This window comes from Oncorhynchus tshawytscha, linkage group LG01, assembly GCF_018296145.1.
Source record: "Oncorhynchus tshawytscha isolate Ot180627B linkage group LG01, Otsh_v2.0, whole genome shotgun sequence".
Classification (NCBI taxonomy): domain Eukaryota; kingdom Metazoa; phylum Chordata; class Actinopteri; order Salmoniformes; family Salmonidae; genus Oncorhynchus; species Oncorhynchus tshawytscha.
Window position 1 is genome coordinate 45,316,582 of NC_056429.1, and position 24,958 is coordinate 45,341,539.

A 24,958-nucleotide genomic window follows, 5' to 3' on the forward strand; every position below is an offset into this window, starting at 1 on the left:
AGTTAATGACTTCAACCTAAGTATATGTAAACTTCCGACTTCAACTGTATATGTACATATCTACCTCAAATGACCTTGTACCCCTGCACATCGACTCAGTACTGGAACTCTGTGTACATAGCCAAGTTATCGTAACTTGTGTATTTATTCCTTGTGTTAATATTTTTCTATTATTTACAACAACAAAAAAATTCTCTCTGCATTGTTGGGAAGGGCCCGTAAGTAAGCACTTCACTGTTAGTCTACACCTGTTGTTTACGAAGAAGCATGTGACAAATATTTGAATAAAGAGGTCACACAAGGATCCTATCGAGTTAAACACGAGTTGGTCCAGGTTGTCGATGTTGACCTATCCAGGACCAGATCCAGGATCAGCTTACACTTCCCAAATCCCATCAGGCGAGGGAATTGCAAAACTGGCCTTAGACCAGTCTAAAATAAATATGAAATCATGTCATTTAACAACAGCTCATGTTCTGTTCTCTCTGGTTATGCAAAATATTATCCTACTCGTAGTCAGAGCCATATATTGAGTTTGACCAATTTATAGAATTTTGAGTATTATTCTAATTCTAGACATTCAGTTACATAGTGAATACATTCTTCCCATATTATTTTCATGATGAGCTAACATGGCTGCCATAGAATGCTGTCATGTAAACACAATGCAGAAACCTCAATGTCCTAACTCTAAATACTTGGTTCTGCTCCTAGTACTGTAAAGTACAAACCGTTTGGCAGATACTAGTGGACTGCATTGCAGTTCACTCAAGTGGATCAGTTTAAAACTGCAATGCCATCGCAGTACCATCTGGAGAGGGATTGCTACATTTAGTTAATTTGACCTAGTTGACATAAAAATAAAAAAAATAATCCAATAATTTTATTCATGATTTTAATATAAACAGTTAATTGTACAATCATTTACACACAGTAAGATTTTATTTTCATATCATTCCAAAATGTTCTGTACATGTCACTGCTTCTCCTTGAAAACATAGAAAAAATAAATTGTCAGGCATTATTTAGTCATGGCACATTTTGATCCTGCACATGTGTAATTGTATGTGGAAGTGACAAGAGCATTAATATGATATTTATATATGTGATATACACAAATATAATGGCACATTCTGATCCAGTGTTGGGATGTAGCCATCTTTGTGGTTGTACATGGGTGTGATACACATACACGTCACCTGTATATGCATCTGTGTGACAAATGTAGCTATACATTATCAATGACGAATACATCAGTAAATCTTCTAAAAAATAACATGACAGAGGTTCATGAAGAGGTATCCTGCCAGCCTACACACAAAGCATTTTGTGGCCATCTATGTGCACAGAAGAAGGAGCAGCAATCAGATATAAACAAACACAACCCATGGCAAGACTTTAACCAAGGACGATACAGACACCTAAAACTCCACCTCGGGGCTAGAGACCTTAACACGTAGCGAGCTGTGTCAAAACGAAGCAGACCACTGGCAAGACAGCATGACTAGGATCCCTTTACCCCCTAAAACCCTCAATATCACCACAACCACCACTACTATACTGAACCCCCCACCTGACCCTCATCCATTTGTCAAACAATTACACTTCAATAACTTTGACGTGACATTGAACAAAAACTTTCAGCAAGGGCAAATATAATATATAAATCATTACATCAACGCCTATGTAGACGAGCCGAGTCGGTTGTAAAAGTGGCGTCTCTGTTTAAGCCATACCAACCATTGCCTTACACACGTACACATTTCATTACACTACTAAACAGACATTGTACATAATACATAGCGACGGTGTTTTTCTTCATACTTCCCCATAGCCATGTTAAATGGTTAAGAACCACATTAGATTGGGATATCACCATAGTTTCTGATACACTTTATAGCTTATTTATTTATTTCGGATTTCATGTTGTGTTTTCCTCCACGAACGTGCAGTGGTCTTTTCCAGTTTTTCACATCGAAAAGCAAAATGTCAACTAAATCTAGATGACTTTTCTGTAGGCTGTTGGTCAGAAAGAAACACATTCCCCCCCCCCACCCATAACATAGCAATGTGTGATATTTTGAGATCAAAAAAATAAATAAAACATGCTAACGGGTGGGCAGTGGTAACTGGGTGGGCAGTGGTAACTGGGTGGGCAGTGGTAACTGGGTGGGCAGTGGTAACTGGGTGGGCAGTGGTAACTGGGTGGGCAGTGGTAACTGAGTGGGCAGTGGTAACTGGGTGGGCAGTGGTAACTGGGTGGGCAGTGGTAACTGGGTGGGCAGTGGTAACTGAGTGGGCAGTGGTAACTGAGTGGGCAGTGGTAACTGGGTGGGCAGTGGTAACTGGGTGGGCAGTGGTAACTGGGTGGGCAGTGGTAACAAACACGGGAACATGCATCTACAACGGAATGGAACATGATCAAATGAACATTTTAGGCCACCTGTCATATGATACACAGGTAGCCCATCCAGCCAGCGTTGTGCTGCTCCATAGTACATCTACAGTACAGTACCTTTATCTGCTCTGCATACTGGGGTAGTGTCATGACTAAAAACATCTAACTTTGGTATTTCATTTAGAAAAAGTTATATACATTGACAACAATGTTCAATTCAATAATCTACAAGGGTAGTAAAATATTAGACAGAAAAGTAATTGTATTTGCCCTCCTTTTTTGCCCCCCCCCCCTAAGGAATAGAGATAAACATCTCTAAATGTAATACTTTCTTTTTAAAACAATAAAATACATACAATGCTTTGTTCTCAACCTGCGCTGCAGCACTAGCATGCTCTGTCAAACTCCATTTTCAGGTTATCAGAGTAAGTAAGCATTTCACTGTTAGTCTACTCCTGCTGTTTACTAAACATGTGACAAATAACATTTGATTTGAGTTTCAAACTAAACCTAAACTTCAAGTGATACAATTTTTCACCGATATCTGCCACTATTTTAAATGGGAGTTCTATTCTCCCCATGTCATGCAATCAATAGTTGCTAATTATACATGATCCCATGTGCTTTGGGTGTTGGACTATCATCAACAAAGAGATGGCCAAAATACAAAATTCTATTAAATTAAAAACTAAATCAGCTGGGGATGGTTGGGTTCATGCAGAATTCAAGCAAGAGCTTTGCCCCAGTAGAGACAAGAAGTTCAACATTTTGGTGAAACCATGAATATCATCCACATACAGCAATTATCCCAATACAGTTATATCATGAATCATCCAGCCAAGCAAAGGGGATGTGTTGCATCCCTCTCACTGCAGCGATGAGTACAGAACACAACTATCTCCTGTCTTAGAATGCATAATACGTTAATACTCCAGTATTATCCTGCTGGGACGTTGGGAGATGAGATGAGACCATCCAGTCCGGACCAGAGCAGATTAGTCCAGTCCATGGCACTGAGGGTCTGGCTGGCTGTGTCGTCAGGAGGAGGGCAGTCTGTCTGAGCAAGGCACTATGGGACAGAGCCCTGGCTACACACTTGAGTCCTGATGCTGCACTTCCCCCATCCAGCCAGCTGGGGGCAGTGAACACCACATATCACAATGATAACAGGCATACAATCAGATCATTAACTTTAAAGGCTGAACATTTGATTTGCAAGAGGGTGGTTGTTTGTTGACAACTTCTAAGCTACACCTCCCCTAAAATATGATTTGCTAGGATGCCAAGAGCACTTGCACTTCAGTCAGAAACAGGTTGGAAGCTCCTTCCATCACCCAACCCCCGATACACGTGCCTCCCAGAGAAGTTCAAATCTAGTCCATTGACCAGCAGAGGCATGCAGTGTCCAGACAGACCCATTCCATGGCATTGATATAACAATAAGGTCATTTCTTGATATTCACAGTAGAAAAAAAATACATACAACATTAAGGGAAAACAACAGAACAGAGAAATAAAAACACTTCTGGAGGATACATTAAACGGCCTTGAGACTAAATGCTGTCCGTATTTGACTGAGAAGAACAGGGACTCTGGGAGATATATATACACACACTAGACACACTCCTGTGTTCCAATGACATGCTGTCTTAGCTAATCCAAGTTTATCATTTTAAAAGGCTAATTGATCATTAGAAAACCTTTTCGCAATTATGTAGCACAGCTGAAATCTGTTGTGCTCATTAAAGAAGCAATAAAACTGGGCTTCTTTCGACTAGTTGTCCTCTTGCTCAGGGCCTCCCACTCCTCTTTCTATTCTGGTTAGAGTCAGTTTGCGCTGTTCTGTGAAGGGATTAGTACACAGCTTTGTACGAGATCTTCAGTTTCTTGGCAATTTCTAGCATGGAATAGCCTTCATTTCTCAGAACAAGAATAGACTGATGAGTTTCAGAAGAAAGTTCTTTGTTTCTGGCCATTTTGAGCCTGTAATCGAACACACCTATGGCCTATTTTAGACTAGTCTAAAATAGGCCAGTTTTATTGCTTCCTTAAACAGAACAACAGTTTTCAGCTGTGCTAACATAATTGCAAAAATGGTTTTCTAATGATCAATTAGCCCTTTATAATGATAAACTTGGATTAGCTAACAAAACGTGCCATTGGAACAGAGGAGTGATGGTTGCTGATAATGGGCCTCTGTATGCCTACGTAGATATTCCATTTCAAACAAAATTGTCAATTTCCAGCGACAATAGTCATTTACAACTAACGTCTACACTGTATTTCTGATCAATTTGATGTTATCTTAATGAACAAAAAAAGTGTTTTTCTTTCAAAAACAAGGACATTTCAAAGTGACCCCAAACATTTGAACGGTAGTGTATATACCCACACAAACCAACACTGAGGAGTTAATCTATGGTGAGTCAATGCTGAAAAGCATGACCAAGGCTGAGCTATTGCAGACTATGGATATGTGATCAAGAAATATGCAATCATGATTTGGACTACTCTGTCTTGATGCAGAATTTCTATAAAAAAGCTCAAATCTTCCCTAGAACAATAAATGCACAAAAGCAAAGCAACTATCAGCTAGCGGGTATGTAACAACAGCTATTACATTAACCGTTGTTACAGGGTATGTAAAAATTCTGTTCATTTCAAAAAGAAACCTGACGCTTGGGAATCTGAAAGCCTATTCAAATAATGGGAGTGGGAACCTAAAATGCACATTTTTCATAATTAATCAACAGTCAAAAGGTTGTTGTCATATTACTACATTCTTGACTGATATACCTGTTCTAATACATTTCTAATCAAATTAAAGTTTGGGGCAACATTTAAAAGCGCATTGAGGTTGTGCTTCACACAACACTGGGGGTTACCCTACTTGGTTGTTAAGATAATGTGGAGTTTGAATATGAGAAAAAAAGTTCTTAATCAGGATAATTACTGGGTCAAAACTTGTTACTTTCTTCTTATTCTGATCAGGGTGTTTCTCAATATGCATTCTACCGTACTCTACACTCTCATGCTCCGGGTGCATTCTCCGACAACGTTCTCGAGTACGTTCTTGTGAGGACGAGAGTGTAGAGAAGCATTCGCCATCCCCCCTACTACAGTTGAAGTCGTAAGTTTACATGCACCTTAGCCAAATACATTTAAACTCAGTTTTTCACAATTCCTGACATTTAATCCTAGTAAAAATGCCATTTTTAGGTCAGTCAGGATCACCACTTTATGTTAAGAATTTGAAATGTCAGATTAATAGTAGAGAGAATGATTAATTCCAGCTGTGTGATTAATTCCAAATGTGTGTAAACTTCCGACTTCAACTGTATATTACCTTACGCTTCACCTCCCATTCACTGAAACGTCTTTCAGCCAGGACAATGGCAGCAATAGACGAAACGAGATATACACAAAGCAAACGTTTTACTTCATAGTTATCAGGTAGATATGTGAATCGTAATAATCTAGCTAGCCAGCTAGTTAGAACAAAAAATGCAAATAATGACCTGAAACTAATGTTATGCCAGGTAGATGTACATTTTTTCATGGGTAGCTACCAATTCTTTGTGGCTAGCTAGTTATCCAGTTAGCCCTATTGACTTACTATGGATTTAGCCATTCACTGAACCGTCTTCCAGCCAGGACAATGGCATGAGAGATGAAACAAGATATACACAAAGCAACCGTTTTACTTCATAACTATCAGATAGCTAAATGTGAATCATAATAATACAACTAAACAGATAGTTTAACAGGCAAAAATGATCTAAAACAAATATTATGCAAGATAGATGTTAAATAAAGGTTAAATAAAAATAGATGTCAGTTATTCGTGGGTAGTTAAGCTAGCAATTCTTCATGGCTATCTGGCTAGCTAACAGTAGTAGCTAGCCAGTTAGTCCTATTGACTTATTATGGGCTTGCAATCTATTGTAAGTAGGCAGGTAAACAGCAGGTATTTATGAAGGCAGCAAGAAAAAAATATCGTAGTCTGGCAACATATGACATGTGAATATGCATTTCATTCCGAGGTTGATGTGTATTTTCTCTCTCTTCAGCTCAACTAATGCCCTCCATTGATTTAAAAAAAATGTTACATCATTTTTTACGTGGTTGAGTCATATTTCTTTGCATACTTTCTGTTGAAGTGTGCATCGATGCATGCTTCAAAAATATTTACAAACGGAGTACGCATTTCGAGATTATGTATACTTTGATTTGGACTCATAATCTGACCCTCTCGTGGTCCAATTTGCGTGCTCGGAGCATGTTAGTACACATGTTGAGAAACACGCAGGGTCTTATCTTTTTAATCTCTTTAAAGGGGCTGTCCCTGTCCTCTGATATGAACTACAGGGATACCAACAGACTGACAGACGAAGAAAGATGTTGTAGTCTCAAACTGATTTCTCCAAACACCCACTGAGGTAGACTGTGGCCAAATACATAGAAACTACAACTACCAACTCCTTTTCACATTTATAGCTCTACCCTTAACTAGGTTTAAAAAAATTTTTTTACCTGACTTTCAATATTTTAAAAACTGACAAAAAGCGAACAGTGTTTTTTTGAATACAATAATACAATAAATAAAATATTAAATATCTGTAATTTTTCAAAGATGATGGTGATCTTCTGAATTGAAAATTGCATACACTTGTATACACACCGCAATAAAGAGACAATGGTCATATGTAGAGATCCACCATTTATCTCTCGTTATGGGCATGTACTGTATGCACAGTTGTGAGGGAGGTTTCCCACTTTTTCGCTCTTTTTTTCCAGACAATATATTCTTTAGTATTTACAAAGTAAAAATGTATGAGAGTGTAACTGATTGAGGAAAAAAACTAACATTTTGGGGGGCATTCGAGTAAGTGGAGTAGATCAAGAATCAGCGAGAACCAGAAAAGGTGGTTTAGCATTGCTTAAACTTTGAACACCATAGCAATAAATGAACTTGCCATTCAACACTTACAACAACTGACCAAAAACTAGCCACATACCTCTCTCACAAGCCGATGTTCACAGTAAGAAACAGAGAGATATAAGTTATTTAGCAACTGTCATATCTTTCTCATCATCTCTAAGTACTACTTGAGATTTACGGTATGGATTTAGCTCCCATCTACGAGTCGTATTTCTCTCACTCTGTCTAACATGTATAAATACACACACACACACACACACACACACACACACACACACACACACACACACACACACACACACACTAGCTACACGCATTAACATGAGTATGTGCCAACAAACAAACAGTAACCAGCCTGTGCAATGTACATCCATCTCTCTGGTTTGTGGTTGGTTGAGAAGGCACTGGGTGGGGGCTGATGCGGTTCCACCATCTCCGATACAGACAGACATACAGACATAGAGGGGTAAACAGTGATAACTGGGCGAAGATGAATGGGCAGGTTAGGGTTAATAACACCAGGCCTATAACTGTAAGCTCTAAACAGCCACACAGGCTCAAACTGCTGAGTGGACGCAGGTCAGATTGACTTACCCTTAGCTCCTGTCTGTGCTTTTCTGTCCCTTATCAATGCTTTTGACAATAGACAATGAGTATCACTGCCTTTGGCTAGAGGGAGGGATAATGGGACAAATAGAGACGTGTGTGTGTGAACTACTAATGATTGGGCTATTTGTGCTTCTCAATGGGAATGCCATGTAGACACTTTTCAATCAATCTTTATGTAGGTAACACCAATTTGTGATTTGTGCCACATAGAATAAGTGTGTGTGTACTTTAAAAACAAATAAGGACTTTGTCTTGTTCTGGGAAGAAGCTGACAGGAATGTTTAAATGTCTGTATGGAACTTAATAATATGAATGTAAATGGACAGAGGTTTACACTTTCACAACCCATCTTTTGATACTGGAGTGATGGGTTACAATCCAAATTGTGGGGAGGGGTACACCACAATCCAAATGGGAGGGTGTGGGATTGAAAGAAACCCAAATTAAAAGCAGGGGGAAATAAGTTCAATATCTTTTTCTTTCGGGTGGAAGGGAGAAGGGGTTGTGAATAACGGGCACACAGCAAGTCCGAACACGGTCTCCACTGCCAATAGTAGAATGTTTGCCCAGCCCTGGGGGTAAAGCAGCACTTGTTGTACAGCTACAGCGTGTCCTGACTCATACCATACCACCACCTGTACACCACCTCCCTCCGTTAGTACACACCGACACACACACACCTTCATCTAACGGCTCCCTCCCTCTCTTTCACTGCTGCCCGCTGTGGACTCTGAATGCAATAGGAACTTTCCAAAATGTTCAAAATCAAAAGCATTCACCCACAGTAACATGGAAAATTCCACCAGCAGCCTGATTCTGACCTCCTTCCTGTGTCAGCGAACATTACAGCCAATGGGCTATCTTTATTTGGGGAGAGGGCATAGGGTGGTGGTAGGGTCAAAACAAACCCAGTTGTCTGAGGACATGGGGTTGTGCTGGAGTAGAGCTGATGCTCGTTACTCATATGAAGCACTGCATTATATCTCTCTCAAAGCCCGGATGGTATGTGGTCCTGCAATACATCCACCTATATGGGCTTCTGACTCCAGTGGAGGAGATAGATAGGTAGATGGGTCTCCTATGACCCAACTATAACCCTATAAAACCCCACAACCAACAGCACAAGCCAAGAGAGCACAAGCCAAGTACAATCATCAGGCCAAGACAAACTGTCTGTCCAAGCAAGCAGACATCACATTTCTAGCCCCACCGATAACATCATTCAATCAAACAGATCGCTAATGATCAACCAAAGATAGACACATTTTAACACAACATGGACATCTACACCATGGCTCCATCAGACCCAAGGCACCATTCATTCCCATTTCAGTTTTTGGTTCTTGTCATTTTAGCATAGTGGCCCACCCAAACGCTTCTACTGACAGGACGAACAACATTTGAAAGATGCCATGATTTTTCTAAAATAGTGGGTTGCCCTTTGTTGCTGAGGAGAACAGGGTTCTCCTGAGGGTTTGAAAGAGAAGTAAAACCACGTGTGGAGGTCTAAGACAACAGAGCACTGGCGGCCGATTAGTGTGATATCTGGGGTTAGAGAGAGAGAAAAGACTGACAAAAAAAACAAACATCTTACCAGAAAAGCCTCAGTTGAAAACATTACAAATACGAACTATGTACAAAAACATCTATATTGTATATATTCTATATAAAATATTGATATAAATACCAAATATTCCATATATACTATATATATTATATATTCTATATCCACAAAAATATATGAAAGCAGCAGCTATTGGTCAGTCTGAGGAACTATTTTGCCCAACTTTTAACTGTTTAAATATCCTTCAGCCATAATGTGAGGATTCAGAAATAAAACTGAAAAAGTGAGACAAAAAAATGCTAATAAATTAGAACTATTTACCAAACACCAAAATAATCTCCGTAAAGTTTGGAATTCTGCACAAAAAAAATTAAATAAAAAGTTTCTCTACGAATGGACATTTGTTCTAGAGAGTTTATGCCGTCCCATGGTTCAAACCTGTCTAATTTCAAAGGAAATTCAAAGGAAATTAATACAAGTATTGATGGACACTTCTCTTTGTTAACAGGCCACAAATAAAAAGGCCACTATCTGAAAAGGTTTTTAAGAGAATGGAAGAGAGATGGGGCAGCCTGGAAAGAGCGAGAAAGAGAGAGAGAAGTGTTCACAGTTTCTTTTTCTTTTTCCATCAACCAGTCCTGGAAACATGGCAATAGTGAACAAAAAAATAAAGATAGTAGAAAGTTGTAGTAGATGATTCTGGATAAATGCAAAAATGTCTTTCAACATATACCAAAATGTTTGCATCGTGTGTCCCACCATGCTTGGCAGCTGTGAGGAAGAAAATACATGTCCTGAGATCAGTTTTTTAAGGGCTTCTGCAAGAGTTAAACAATTTAAATAGTTTGAAAGGAGGAAGAAAACCTTAGGAAATGTTAGGAAGGGCTGGATCTCGGCAATGATAGGATTCGTCCGTTTTTCTTGCCACCGTTCATGTGTGCGTAGGGCACGTGTTCCTCATAGTTGCCCCTTAGGTTCTGGCTGGATCCATTGTCTCTGGATACACTGTCGCTGTCCTCTCTCTGGGAGTAGGACGATGGGTCCAGTGGGATGCTCTCCATGTTCTCCAGGTCCAAGTCAAACTCCTCTGTCTCGGGGAGCTTGTTCTCCTCGCTGTAGAAGAAGGAGACCTCCTGGAAGCTGGGGTGAACATCCTCCTTCAACATCTCGATGATCTCCTGGAAGGTGGGACGCATCTTGGGGTTGTACTGCCAGCACATCGACATCAGGTTGTGGCTGAGGGAGGAGAAGAGGGAGAAAGATGAATGAATGAGAAAAATAAATCTATGAGCTCTATCCACAAGCCGCTCACCTCTGTTGGTCCCCATTGAAGCAAAACTAGCCCAAGTAATACTGTAGGCATGTAGTAGTGGTAACTCAAACACTTAACCAAATCAAAATATATATCTCATGTACTTTGTATGGCACATCAAAGTAAAATACTACAGATCCCACAATGCACTAAAAGTCTACAGTGTTTGAGACACGTACATCCTCTCTACGCAGTTCTCTGGTTTGTCTAGGTATCCTCCGTCCATGACGAACTTGAGGACCTGTTCGTTGGACAGGCCTTGGTAAGGCTGCTCTGCTAGGGTGCTGACCTCCCACAATACCACACCAAATGACCTGGAGATAGACAAGTACAACACATTATTATCTCAAGCCAAAAACAATAAAAGGATGTGAATAATGAAATAAAGGACTAGTGACCTCAAATTAAAATCTGGACATCAAAGCCAGTTCCACTGCTTTTTTCATTATTCACCTCTAATAAGGGACTGATTTAGACCTGGGACACCAGCTGGGTGCAATTAATTATCAGGCAGAACAGAAAACCATCAGTAGTCTGGACCCACGTAGGCTGCAGGGTAAGATTGAAATACCCCTAGACTAGTGTCACTGAATAAAAAGTGGTTATGGAGTTACTGTAGATATGAAGGGGGTAAGAAGGAGGAGTGGAAAAACATGCTCTCAAAAAAAGAAGAAGAGGTTAGAGAGATTGAATAGAGGGGAATAATAAAAGAACGAGCAGAAAATCCCATCAGACATCCGTGGCAGCCAGGTGTGTCCTACTGTACTCACCAGCAGTCTGAATGTGCGGTGAACACTCCGTCCTTCAGAGATTCAGGAGCCATCCACCTGACAGGAAGCAGACCCTTCCCTCCCTTACGGTAGTAATCCGTCTCATATATGTCTCTGGTCATGCCAAAGTCTAAGGGGAGGAGAGGAACAGTGAAAACACAACCTACAGTAAAATAGCATCATCACATCATAACTCTAACCCTTCCTGTAGTAGTCTGTCTCATAGATGTCTCTGGTCATGCCAAAGTCATGGAGAGTCATACATCAACCACAGACACACAAGACAGTCGTCATACATCAACCACAGACACACGAGACAGTCGTCATACATCAAGCCACATGACTCTTGAATTATGAAAGGCTCACACAGTTCTGATTTACTTGTTGAAACTGTAGAGAAAAAATCACACGCGAGTGTGATCGTGTACTATGTTATTCTACTGTACTCCACCTCCGATCTTGACGGTGTTGTCCTCAGCCACCATGCAGTTCCTGGCGGCCAGATCTCTGTGGACAAACTTTTTGGCGTTGAGGTAGGCCATGCCGTCTGCTATCTCCCCCGCCATCTGAATCATCTCCTTCAGTGTGGGAGGGGGCTTCCCTGTGGGGTTATTCTCAGAGTCTGGTCGGAGGCAGCGCAGGAAGCTCTTCAGATCCCCGTGGGTCATCAGCTCCATCACCACCAGAGTGGGCTGGCCTTTAGACACCACCCCCAGCAGACGCACCTACAGACAGCGAGAGCAGTGAGAGTCAGGACCATTGAGATATTATATATTTCTCTATAAAAAAAACTGTCCTCAATATAAACGGATTCCAATGCATGACATGTACGGCCATGAAACAGTTTCTGTACGGCTCCATCTGCTCAAAAAGCTCAATCTACAGTACAGAAGATCCACTGTGTCAACCTTCTTACCAGGGAATACATTCTCAGTCATCATACCCAGATAATAGATAGTGGTTAGTAACGAAAGTGAATGAATAAGCTCCTAACCACGTGGTGGCAGCTAAAGGCCTTCATGACCGACGCTTCATTGAGGAACTCTATCCTCTCTCTCAGACTGGCCGACTCGTTGACCGTCTTCACCGCCACACGCGTGTCCGGCTCGCCCTTCACAATGTCCTTGGCGATGCCCTCGTAGACCATGCCAAATGAGCCCTGACCCAGCTCCTTCAAGATGTTGATCTTCTCCCTCGCCACCTCCCAGTCATCAGGCACGTACACTACACAATACAAATGGAGAAAGTTATCCTTTTTAGTACACTTTAACATGTACACTACCTCACAGGAAAACAAACTTGCAAAACCAGTTTGAGGTGTGGGTTTGGTTGTCCTTACTGTCATTGGCGCTCAGGTACTCTGGGTTGGACGAGGCGATCAGAGGTCCAGTGGGTCCCTCAGTTTGTCTGGAACACACGATCACACAGATTAGTCAAAGGTATCCTTGCGTATTTAATTTGTCTATTTGTCTTGCCAGGCTGTCATTGTAAAGAATATATGTTTTAAATAAATAAAACAATTATACCAAACATCTAATCAATCAAGTCTTACTTCTTCTTGAAGATCATGAAGACTCCACCTCCTACGAATAGCAGCAGGATGAAGCAGATAACTGAGCCAATGATAATCTTCAGTGAAGTGGTGTCCTCTGCAACAAACACAGCAGCCATTGGTCCCTAATTTACATTTTTGTCATTTAGCATACACTCTTATCCAGAGGAATTTACAGGAGCAATTAGGGTTAAGTGCCCTGCTACCCTAGTCGACTCAGGGATTTGAACCAGCGACCTTTCAGTTATTGACCCAACACTCTTAACATCTAAGCTACCTGCCGACCCCGTCACTCTCATAGCACAATGAACTGCTCAAATGTGTTATCTAGAAAGTGTAAGCAGGTCCAGTTCCCATTGGAGCAGGCAGGCAGGACTTACTGTCGGGCATGAAGAAGAAGGTGGGTTCGGTCCAGGAGCCGTTTCCTGCCAGCGATGTGGCACGTATCCTCACGGTGTAGTTCCCAGGATGCACCACTCTCAGCCTGCAGCCGCCGATCTGGGTGTAGGCCTTCCTGGACACGCAGTGATGCAGCTCCTGGAACACATTATTACAAGGTTGTAGAGTGGTTATAACATGGCTACGTCACAGTTATAGCACTAAGTCGCACAAGGCTTTGTATAAACAGTGTGACTCTGAACACCAGAGTTTATAATATACAGTGGGGAGAACAAGTATTTGATCCACTGCCGATTTTGCAGGTTTTCCTACTTACAAAGCATGTAGAGTTCTGTCATTTTTATCATAGGTACACTTCAACTGTGAGAGACGGAATCTAAAACAAAAATCCAGAAAATCACATTGTATGATTTTTAAGTAATTAATTTGGATTTTATTGCATGACATAAGTATTTGATCACCTACCAACCAGTAAGAATTCCGGCTCTCACAGACCTGTTAGTTTTTCTTTAAGAAGCCCTCCTGTTCTCCACTCATTACCTGTATTAACTGCACCTGTTTGAACTCGTTACCTGTATAAAAGACACCTGTCCACACACTCAATCAAACAGACTCCAACCTCTCCACAATGGCCAAGACCAGAGAGCTGTGTAAGGACATCAGGGATAAAATTGTAGACCTGCACAAGGCTGGGATGAGCTAAAGGACAATAGGCAAGCAGCTTGGTGAGAAGGCAACAACTGTTGGCGCAATTATTAGAAAATGGAAGAAGTTCAAGATGACGTTAAATCACCCTCGGTCTGGGGCTCCATGCAAGATCTCACCTCGTGAGGCATCAATGATCATGAGGAAGGTGAGGGATCAGCCCAGAACTACACGGCAGGACCTGGTCAATGACCTGAAGTGAGCCGGGACCACAGTCTCAAAGAAAACCATTAGTAACACACTACGCCGCCATGGATTAAATTCCTGCAGCGCACGCAAGGTCCCCCTGCTCAAGCCAGCGCATGTCCAGGCCCGTCTGAAGTTTGCCAATGACCATCTGTATGATCCAGAGGAGGAATGGGAGAATGTCATGTGGTCTGATGAGACAAAAATAGAGCTTTTTGGTCTAAACTCCACTCGCCGTGTTTGGAGGAAGAAGAAGGATGAGTACAACCCCAAGAACACCAACCATGAAGCATGGAGGTGGAAACATCATTCTTTGGGGATGCTTTTCTGCAAAGGGGACAGGACGACTGCACCGTATTGAGGAGAGGATGGATGGGGCCATGTATTTTTATTTTACCTTTATTTAACCAGGCAAGTCAGGGGCAGAACGACCTTGTCAGCTTCCGGTTACTAGTCCAACGCTCTAACCACTAGGCTAACCTGCCGCCCCAATGTATAAACCTCCTTCCCCCAGTAAGAGCATTGGAGATGGGTCGTGGCTGGGTCTTCCAGCATGACAGCGACCCGAAACACACAGCCAGGGCAACTAATGAGTGGCTCCGTAAGAAGCATCTCAAGGTCCTGGAGTGGCCTAGCCAGTCTCCAGACCTGAACCCAATAGAAAATCATTGGAAGGAGCTGAAAGTCCGTATTGCCCAGCGACAGCCCCGAAACCTGAAGGATCCGGAGAAGGTCTGTATGGAGGAGTGGGCCAAAATCCCTGCTGCAGCGTGTGCAAACCTGGTCAAGAACTACAGGAAATATATGGTCTCTGTAATTGCAAACAAAGGTTTCTGTACCAAATATTAAGTTCTGCTTTTCTGATGTATCAAATACTTATGTCATGCAATAAAATGCAAATTAATTACTTAATCATACAATGTGTTTTTCTGGATTTTTGTTTTAGATTCTGTCTCTCACAGTTGAAGTGGACCGAAGATAAAAATTACAGACCTCTACATGCTTTGTAAGTAGGAAACACTGCCGATTTTGCAGGTTATCAAATACTTGTTCTCCCCACTGTCGATGTGTCTTTCCCTGAGGCTTCTTCTCAACAACAAAGTAGGGTTTCTGTGAATCAAACAGCTTTTAACCTAGCATACTAGCACTCAAACGTGTAAATTATTTTATTTACAAAACAAAATCAGCAAATCTTGTTATCTTTCACACTTAAATATTTGAAATAGCTTCCTTTAACCCCTTACACTCTTGGACATTAGCATAAATGGATAGGGCCACATTTAAATGTTTCTAACAGAAGAACTATAAAAAGCATTCGCATGATCATGGTAGCAGTTTAAATAATCAGACCAAAGGTGAGGACACAACAAGTTCCAAAAATTACACTGTTGATTGTATTTGCATTTTACATTTACTGTACTTTTCACAGCATTTGTCAATAAGGAAATCTGAAAATATTCAGGATACATTTAGTAACATACTAAGAATATTCATTTACATTTTGGAATAGGTGTAAAATAAGAACAATTATTAAAAAGGGATTGAGTGAGAGGTCTAACTGGTGTCTCCAAGTGGCCACACACCTCTCAAACTGTGCACAGTTCCTAAGTCATTTTGTTTTTGTATGGAAGACAGCCCTGCGTCCCTACCATCACACAATTATTGTTGTTGTTTAGGTAATCCATGTTTATGAGCGCAGACAATGGTTGAAAAAGGATGAGCGAAGATCAAACTCTGACTGTAGCTACCATGTATACACGTAATAAACTAATCAAACATATTGAAATTCTGTGGAATCAAGTAAGAAAATATTTTTTTTTAAACAAGAAAAAGCAGGGGGAAATCGATTGATAGAAACACAGTTAAGTAATTTCATCCTAGTATTCATACTAACCTCAAGGTCTCCCAACCTCTTGTAGTTGACCTCGTACAGGATGATCATGCCATTGGGGGCTTTGGGGTCCAGCCACTTGATGTGGACAGACTCTGGGTGCTCCGACACCATCTCATGGGTCACCTGGCCCACAATGTCATCAGCTTTCTCTGCAGGGAGAGGAGCAGAACACAGGAAGAACGATCAGCAAGGGCAATATGAAAGAAGAGTGTCTGTACTGTGTAGTGTACAAATATGCATAATGTTACTTGCAGAGAAGCTGTAGTTCATATGTGTGTCTGACTCCGTGTACAGCCTTACTTTCGGGCATGGTGCGGGCGCTGACGTAGGTAGCCATGCTGCAGCGTTGGGGGTCTGTGGGGTGGTTGCAGGCATGGATCTCTATCTGGTAGCTGGTAAAGTGACGCAGGTTGGAGATGACGGTCGACTCCTTGGCATACACCACCAACGTCACCTTAGAGCCCTCCACCCCCTCGCCTTCTGGGCTGGGCGTGGTGGACGCGTTGGGCAGGGTGGGGGGAGTGGTCAGGAAGTGCGGAAGGGTGGCGTTGGCCACGCCCACTGAGCGGCGCCGACGAGACGGTCTGATGGAGAAAGGGGGAGGAGAGCGACAGGAGGAGAGTAGAGGACAGGAGAGGGAGATGAGAAGCCAGGTGATATGAGGCGTATTATGCTAAAAAGAGCTAAGATGAAAGTTGTCAGCGGAAGTCATTATGAACAAACTTTCACAATAACCGACAACCTGGTTGTCCTATACTGGAACTTACCTACCTACCATATAGATCTCTGCTGAAAATCAATGTTAGTTACTCCATCCCAGAAACCCATTGTATCTACCCAACACAGCCCACAACTCTAAAATACCAGGTGTTTGACCAATTACATTAATTGTCCTCCTATTCTCCATTAAGCGTTAGGTGAAGATAACGATGTTGTGAGTTAGAGTCCATGGTAAGTAGTCCTGTTCTCTGGCCACAGTGCCCACTAACTCAGCTATGCTGCTTGACCCCAAAAAAATCTCTACACTCATCAACACTAGATGGCGCGCAGGAGGCTTCAGCGAGTCTGGCATCCAGACATTACTGGGTTTGTTTACATCTGAGGTGAGTGCAGACTGAGAAGCACTGAGAACAGCACAGGGAGAGGCTGATGGCTTGTTACATTCTGTTCCTGCTGCTACAGAGAGTAGCAAGAGGGAAGATCCAACCTCCCTCTGGGTCAAATCTTTTCTCCTAATGGTTGAGGTTCAAATTGAGGGATGGTAATCTGACCTTGGATCAGATCCCTTGGTAGACTAAGGCAACTTCTTCCTCAGCAGGCAGGTTGATATCTGCATGGAGGGGCACTATCTATATGTCTGTCTATCAATCAATTTATCTGTCTAACAGTGAGTCTTCAGAATGCTGGCTGCCTGGCTGGGCCCACAGTAATGTCACAGGCCTGCCTGGGTCTGATTACAGGCTCTCTTTGACAGAGTGCTTGCTGCCTGGTGATGCACAGACAGACAGCACAACTGAACATACTCACCCATCTCAGCCATGTCACTATACTACCAGAGAAATACAGACAGTCAGTAGAACAATAGACAGAAATCCACTCACTGGAGTCAACCAAAATGGCAGCAAAAAAACAGAACTAGCCAGGTCTGGACTGGGTCACGGTGGGTTCCAGACAGTCCATTCATTTACGTGGTCCTCTGAAGCTCTGTTGGTAGAGCATGTATCTTGCAACATCAGGATTGTGGGTTAGAGTCCCGGGTCTACCCATACGTAAAATATATGCACGCATGACTATAAGTATTTTTAGATGAAGCATGTGCTAAATGGCATATATTATTCCCTCTACTTTTCTCTCTCTCTCTGCCAGTCTTAGCAGCACCAGTAAGGTTTAGAGGGGATGAGCGGAAAGAGGAACTAACTAGGCATGATGATGACACCAGCCATTCTGGCTGACCCCAGGTGGAAGTCTGAGTGACTGTTTCAGCCCAATACCTTCATAAGAAAAGATTGGGAAAGCTATGAAGGTGTGGTGCCATTTCCAAGGCAGGGTTAGCTGTGTTTTATGTTGTTGAGTGTCTATGTTGGCCTGTCATTGCGTGACAGTTTTTTCGATACCCATACCGATTATTGGGGGACCAAAAAATGCCGATACCAATTAAATCAGACGATTTTTATATACATTTGTAAGTGACAATTACAACAATACTGAATGAAAATGAACCTTTTTATTTTAACTTAATATAATAAAAATAAAATCTATTTAGTCTCAAATAAATAATGAAACATGTTCAATTTGGTTTAAATAATGCAAAAACACAGTGTTGGAGAAGAAAGTAAAAGTGCAATATGTGCCATGTAAAAAAAGATAACGTTTAAGTTCCTTGCTCAGAATATATGAAAGCTGGTGGTTCAATATTCACAGTTCTTCAATATTCACAGTTAAGAAGTTTTAGGTTGTAGTTATAGGAATTATGACGCATCGGCTATTTCTCTCTAAATCATTTGCACTTTGAATACCTTTGACTATTGGATGTTCTTATAGGTACTTTAGTATTGCCAGCCTAATCAAGGGAGTTGATAGGCTTGAAGTCATAAACAGCGCCGTGTGTCAAGCATTGCTAAAAGCTGCTCGCAAACACAGTAAAGTGCTGTTTGAATGAATTCTTACGAGCCTGCTGCTTGCCTACCAACTGCTTTATCAAATATCAAATCAGACTTAATTATAATAAACACAGAAATACGAGCCTTTGGTCGTTAATATGGTCAAATCCGGAAACTATAATTTCGAAAACAAAAAGTTTATTTTTTCAGTGAAATACGTAACCATTCCGTATTTTGTCGAACGGGTGGCAACCCTAAGTCTAAATATTGCTGTTACATTGCACAACCTTCAATGTTATGTCGTAATTATGTAAAAGTCTGGAAAATTAAACACAGCCTTTGTTAGGAAGAAACAGGTCGTGACGAGCCAGGCGGCCCAAACTGTTGCATATACCCTGACTCTGCTTGCCTTGAACGCAAGAGAAGTGAGACAATTTCCTTGTTAATATTTCCTGCTAACATGCATTTATTTTAACTAAATATGCAGGTTTAAAAAAAATAAATACACAGAAGTATATTTTAAGAAAGGCATTAATGTTCATGGTTAGGTACATTTGTGCAACGAATGTGCTTTTTTCACGAATGCGCTTTTGTTAAACCCTCAACCGTTTGGCGAAGTTGAATCAGGTTGTGATTCAATGATAAATTAACAGGCACCGCATTGACTAAATGCAACGGAGGACAAGCTAGTTAACCTAGTAATATCATCAACCATGTGTAGTTAACTAGTGATTATGTGAAGATTGTTTTTTATAAGATAAGTTTAATGCTAGCTAGCAACTTACTTGGCTCATTGCAGCCACAAGGTCCTTTTGACACTGCTTTCCCGTAACAGGTGGTCAAGCCTGTTTCCTCGTGGATTGCAATGTTTTCGGCCAAAATCAGTGTCCAAAAAGGCAGATTACCAATTGTTATGAAAACTTCAAATCGGCCATGCCAATTAATCGGTCGACCTCTAGTCTGAACTCCTTGTTCACTAGGCTGTCACTGTTGTCGTGTCTTTGGCTATGCCGGATTAAGTGATATGACATGCTATTCTATAAAATCCTTTCTCTGTAATTAATATTACCTGATTAGCTCAATCATGTAAATGTAATTAACTAGAAAGTCGGGGAACCACAAAATAATATTTATAGAGCTGTTATCTTCCGAATAAACTCGTAATATTTTATATCAATAGCAGTCAATATTAATCGGCACCTTATTTCAGTCTCATCTGAAAGTTGTAAATTCTTGGTTCTTCACGAACCCTGGCTAACAAGTTGAATCAGCAATACAAAATTGGGTTTGATTATTTATTTACTAAATACCTAACTAATCACACAGATATTACATATACACAGAATGAATCATACCTTGATTACAAATTACTTCATAAAGGAAAACGTCCCTAGCGTACGGAACAGATATGACAGCTGGTAACTCAAAAGAAAAGGGGGCTGGGTTTGAGTGAAGGAGCGGGATGATTTGAGGAACAAGGGGAGAAGCAATGCTATCGTAAATACAGTATCTTATTCATTCTAAATTACCGGCCATTTGGAAAAGGAAAATGCAATAAATATTTACTCCCAGCTGCGCTTCGGTAGGTTGGTCGTAGATGGAAGGCCGTGTTGCCCAACCGAGTCCTTTGAAGAATGTCTCTGGTGGTATATTGGATACGTTGTAGTGTCGGCGTTGGTTGGTAGATGGGATACTCTGTCGTTTTTAGCGTTTTTAGCTGCTGTTGCGAACTCAACGGCTAGGAGGTATCACTTCTGTAGTGAATAAGAGTTCAAAGTTCATACCATTCGCAACCAAAGCTAACACTGAGGTTGGCTTCATTCTGTAGTTATTATCTGAACCCTTCTGACATCGGATCGTCATCCTAATGTACCCGGAACATCAAGTTATTTGCCCTTTTAACGTAAAGGCTGCAGGCCTCGCGTACTTGGAACAGGAGGTTACATTTTATATAGTGGAGGGAGAAGGGTGTGTTCATAGTTTTATAACCCATGTCCTTCACAGGGGCGGGCCACTGATTGAGCAGAGCCCTAACCTTATGAAAACCCCAAACTCTCATTTGGAAGCTAAAATTACATTTAATTTTTTCACCAATATTTTTATATTCAAACATTTAAATTGTACAACAATTCCATGTGAATCTGATAACTACAATGTATAGACTTTCCACTGTAGAGTTTATGTCATCCTATCATTGATGAGAATGTCTCAGATGACAACCGAACTGACATCATATTCATTAAGTACCAACGTACTTAAGTAACATTCATTAAGTACCAACGCATATGCTCAACTGGTTCAACTGGATTACCAAAAAATATGGTTCATTTCCCCCCACCTTCTGATGTTCCCAGAATCTCTATGTTAACCAAGAGTTTTTCAAATGTCACATCAGTAGGGTAGAGAGAGGAACAAGGTGGGGAGAGGTATTTATGACTGTCATAAACCTACCCCCAGGCCAGCGTCATGACACTGTTGTGTCTGAATTCCATGTTCACTAGGCTGCCATTGTTGTGTCTGAATTCCATGTTCACTAGGCTGCCATTGTTGTGTTTCTATAAACTCCTTGTGCATTAGGCTGTCACAGTTGTGTTTCTAAACTCCTTGCTCACTAGGCTGGCACTGTTGTGTCTGAACTCCTTGTTCAAAAGGCTGTCACGCACACACACACACCACACAAAGGTCGGGCCTAGCCGGATGGCACGCTAGTACACACACACACCGACTGTATAATCCGGGGACAAACAAAGGGAGAGCAGGGCCCCTGCCTGTGAGGCTGTGCTGTAAGGAGCACAGTGTTCCTGTAACCATGTGAATAACAGCTACAGGGATACTCTCAGTCAGGGCCCATACACCCTAACCAGCAACTAGACTACAGCTAGCCCAGGCCAGTCTAGCAGTAGGGATAATTACCCTCATCCATACAGAAACACACAGATTAATTGATTTATAACATCTATCCGCTTATGAACTGGGAGCTAAATCAGAAAAGGCCGGACACCGTCGTTTGAAACGGCAGCAATGCGGAAGAGACTGACTCAGATACTGGATTTGCGTGGTGATTTCCCATGCCTCGCCTCAGCAACTATTATACAAATGCCTTCCTATGGTTGAAATGTGAGGGTGTGTGTATGTCACAGTGTGTGTGTGTGTGTGTGTGTGTCAGCCCAGGGGCCTCATGTCAGTCAACGGTGCATTTGAAAGCCAGCTCTGCTTGCTATTCCACCACCCAAAGAGACTTTGGTGCCGTCAAAACATTACGCTACACGGACTCTCTTCTCACATGTTCCTGGAATCGCAATAAAAGGGGAATGGAAACGCATAGGCTTTCACTAATTATCACGCTTGGGTTGAGCAGGCGTTTCATTTGTCACACAGAGAGAGACATTGCCATTTTCCCAGTTTTCTGCCAAGGCTAGATAACACTGCTAGGCGTGAAATACCCCCCCCCCATGAATTAGTGCTTCAAATTATGCATACCACCACTGACGCAGAGCTGCTGGCTGTTGTGCTCTGATTGACTGACAAGTTGAGGGGGCCTAGGCATTAACTAATCAAATGGGGACTAACTGTCATCAGATTCCATCATCCACTCCCCTCATGTTCATTTAATAGACTTCTTAGGCGTGTAGGAGGTTACCATCAATTACTTTCAGGGTTCCCTGAGTTCTGGGGTAATATCTGAGGTATATAGCTAACTGTTGTTTCTTACGCCAATATCTCACTGTGATGGAACTACTGTTCTCATACCTGATCACTTTGTGTTTTTGTGTTTGATCACAAAACACTTTGTTGTGGAGGTAACTCGGCTATAATCATACCTGGTCTCAAATACTTAATTATGAAGGTACTTTAGTTATGCCATAATACCTGATCTCAAACACTTTGTTATGAAGGTACAGTTGAAGTCAGAAGTTTGGATACACCTTAGCCAAATACATTTGAACTCAGTTTTTCACATATCCTAGTAAAAAATCCCTGTCTTAGGTCAGTTTAGATCACCCCTTTATGGTAAGAATGTGAAATAGTAGAGATAATGATTTACTTCAGCTTTTATTTCTTCATCACATTCCCAGGGGGTCAGAAGTTTACATACTCAAATAGTATTTGGTAAAATTGCCTTTAAATGGTTTATCTTGGATCAAACGTTTCGAGTAGCTTTCCACAAGCTTGGGTGAATGTTGGCCCATTGCTCCTGACAGAGCTGGTGTAACTAAGTCAGGTTTCTAGGCCTCCATGCTCGCACACACTTCTTCAGTTCTGCCCACAACATTTCTAATGGATTGAAGCCAGGGCTTTGTGATGGCCACTCCAATACCTTGACCTTGTTGTCCTTAAGCCATTTCGCCACAACTTGGGAAGTATGCTTGGAGTCATTGTCCATTTGGAATATCCATTTGCAACCAAGCTTTAACTTCCTAACTGATGTCTTGAAATGTTGCTTCAATATATTCACATAATTTTCCATCTCATGATGCCATCTATTTTGTGAAGTGCACCAGTCCCTCCTGCAGCAAGGCACCCCCACAACATGATGCCGCCACCCCCTTGCGTCACGGTTGGGATGGTGTTCTTCGGCTTGTAAGCCTACCCCTTATTCCTCCAAACATAACGATGGTCATTATGGCCAAACAGTTCTATTTTTGTTTCATCAGACCAGAGGACATTTCTCCAAAAAGTACGATCTTTGTCCCCATGTGCAGTTGCAGACCGTAGTCTGGCTTTTTTATGGCGGTTTTGGAGCAGTGGCTTCTTCCTTGCGAAGCGGCCTTTCAGGTTATGTCGATATATTGGACTCGTTTTAGAGTAGATAGATACTTTTGTACCCGTTACCTCCAGCATCTTCACAAGGTCCTTTGCTGTTGTTCTGGGATTGATTTGCACTTTTCGCACCAAAGTACGTTCATCTCTAGGAGACAGAACGCGTCTCCTTCCTGAGCGGTATGCAGGCCATGGTGTTTAAACTTGCGTACTATTGTTTGTACAGATGAACGTGGTACCTTTAGGCATTTAGAAATTGCTCCCAAGGATGAACTAGACTTGTGGAGGTCTATAATTTCTTTCTGAGGTCTTGGCTGATTTCTTTTGATTTTGCCATGATGTGAAGCAAAGAGGCACGGAGTTTGAAGTTAGGCCTTGAACTACATCCATCGGCACACCTCCAATTGACTCAAATGATGTCAATTAGCCTATCAGGAGCTTCTAAAGCCATGAAATCATTTTCTGGAATTTTACAAGCTGTTTAAAGGCAGTCAACTTAGTGTATATAAACTTCTGACCCACTAGAATTGTGATACAGTGATATAAGTGAAATAATTTGTCTGTAAACATTTTTGGAAAAATTACTTGTGTCATGCACAAAGTAGATGTCTTAACCTTTCTAGGGCAGGCATTCCGCTAGCGGAACCCCTCCACAACATTCCGCTGAAAAGGCAGCTCGCGAAATTCAAAAATATTCTTTAGAATGTAACTTTCACACGTTAACAAGTCCAATACAGCAAATGAAAGAAACTTCTTGTTAATCTACCCATCGTGTCAGATTTCAAAAATGCTTTACAGTGAAAGCACAACATATGATTATGTTAGGTCATTGCCAAGTCAAAAAAACACAGCCATTTTTCCAGCCAAAGAGAGTCACAAAAAGCAGAAATAGATAAAATGAATCACTAACCTTTGATGTTCTTCATCAGATGACACTCATAGGACAACATGTTACACAATACATGTATGTTTTGTTCGATAATGTGCATATCTATAGCGAAAAATTTCAGTTTACATTGGAGCGATACGTGCAGTAATGTTTTGATACCAAAACATCTGGTGATTTTGCAGAAATACTCATAATAAACATTGATAAAAGATACAACTGTTATTCACAGAATTAAAGATAGACTTCTCCTTAATGCAACCGCTGTGTCAGATTTTAAAAAAACTTTACGGAAAAAGCATCATCTGAGAACAGCACTCAGAATCCAAAACAGCCAGAGGAACATCCGCCATTGTGGAGTCAACAGAAGTTAGAAATTA

The 24,958-nt window shown here is 41.4% G+C and overlaps 1 protein-coding gene across 1 annotated transcript in view; it reads right to left on the reverse strand.

The window, feature by feature from the left end:
- Window positions 1–868: 868 nt before the first annotated feature.
- LOC112251212 (insulin receptor) overlaps window positions 869–24,958 on the reverse strand; it is a 121,273-nt gene continuing 97,183 nt past the window's right edge. Inside the window, exons 11-20 of the mRNA XM_024422064.2 lie at window positions 16,632–16,915; window positions 16,332–16,480; window positions 13,528–13,684; window positions 13,148–13,244; window positions 12,935–13,002; window positions 12,590–12,819; window positions 12,047–12,320; window positions 11,596–11,725; window positions 11,005–11,139; window positions 869–10,749 (exon numbers count right to left, since the gene is read on the reverse strand). Coding sequence (XP_024277832.1) covers window positions 10,389–10,749; window positions 11,005–11,139; window positions 11,596–11,725; window positions 12,047–12,320; window positions 12,590–12,819; window positions 12,935–13,002; window positions 13,148–13,244; window positions 13,528–13,684; window positions 16,332–16,480; window positions 16,632–16,915 — 1,885 coding nt within the window. The 3' untranslated portion in view covers window positions 869–10,388. The remainder of the gene's footprint in view (window positions 10,750–11,004; window positions 11,140–11,595; window positions 11,726–12,046; window positions 12,321–12,589; window positions 12,820–12,934; window positions 13,003–13,147; window positions 13,245–13,527; window positions 13,685–16,331; window positions 16,481–16,631; window positions 16,916–24,958) is intronic.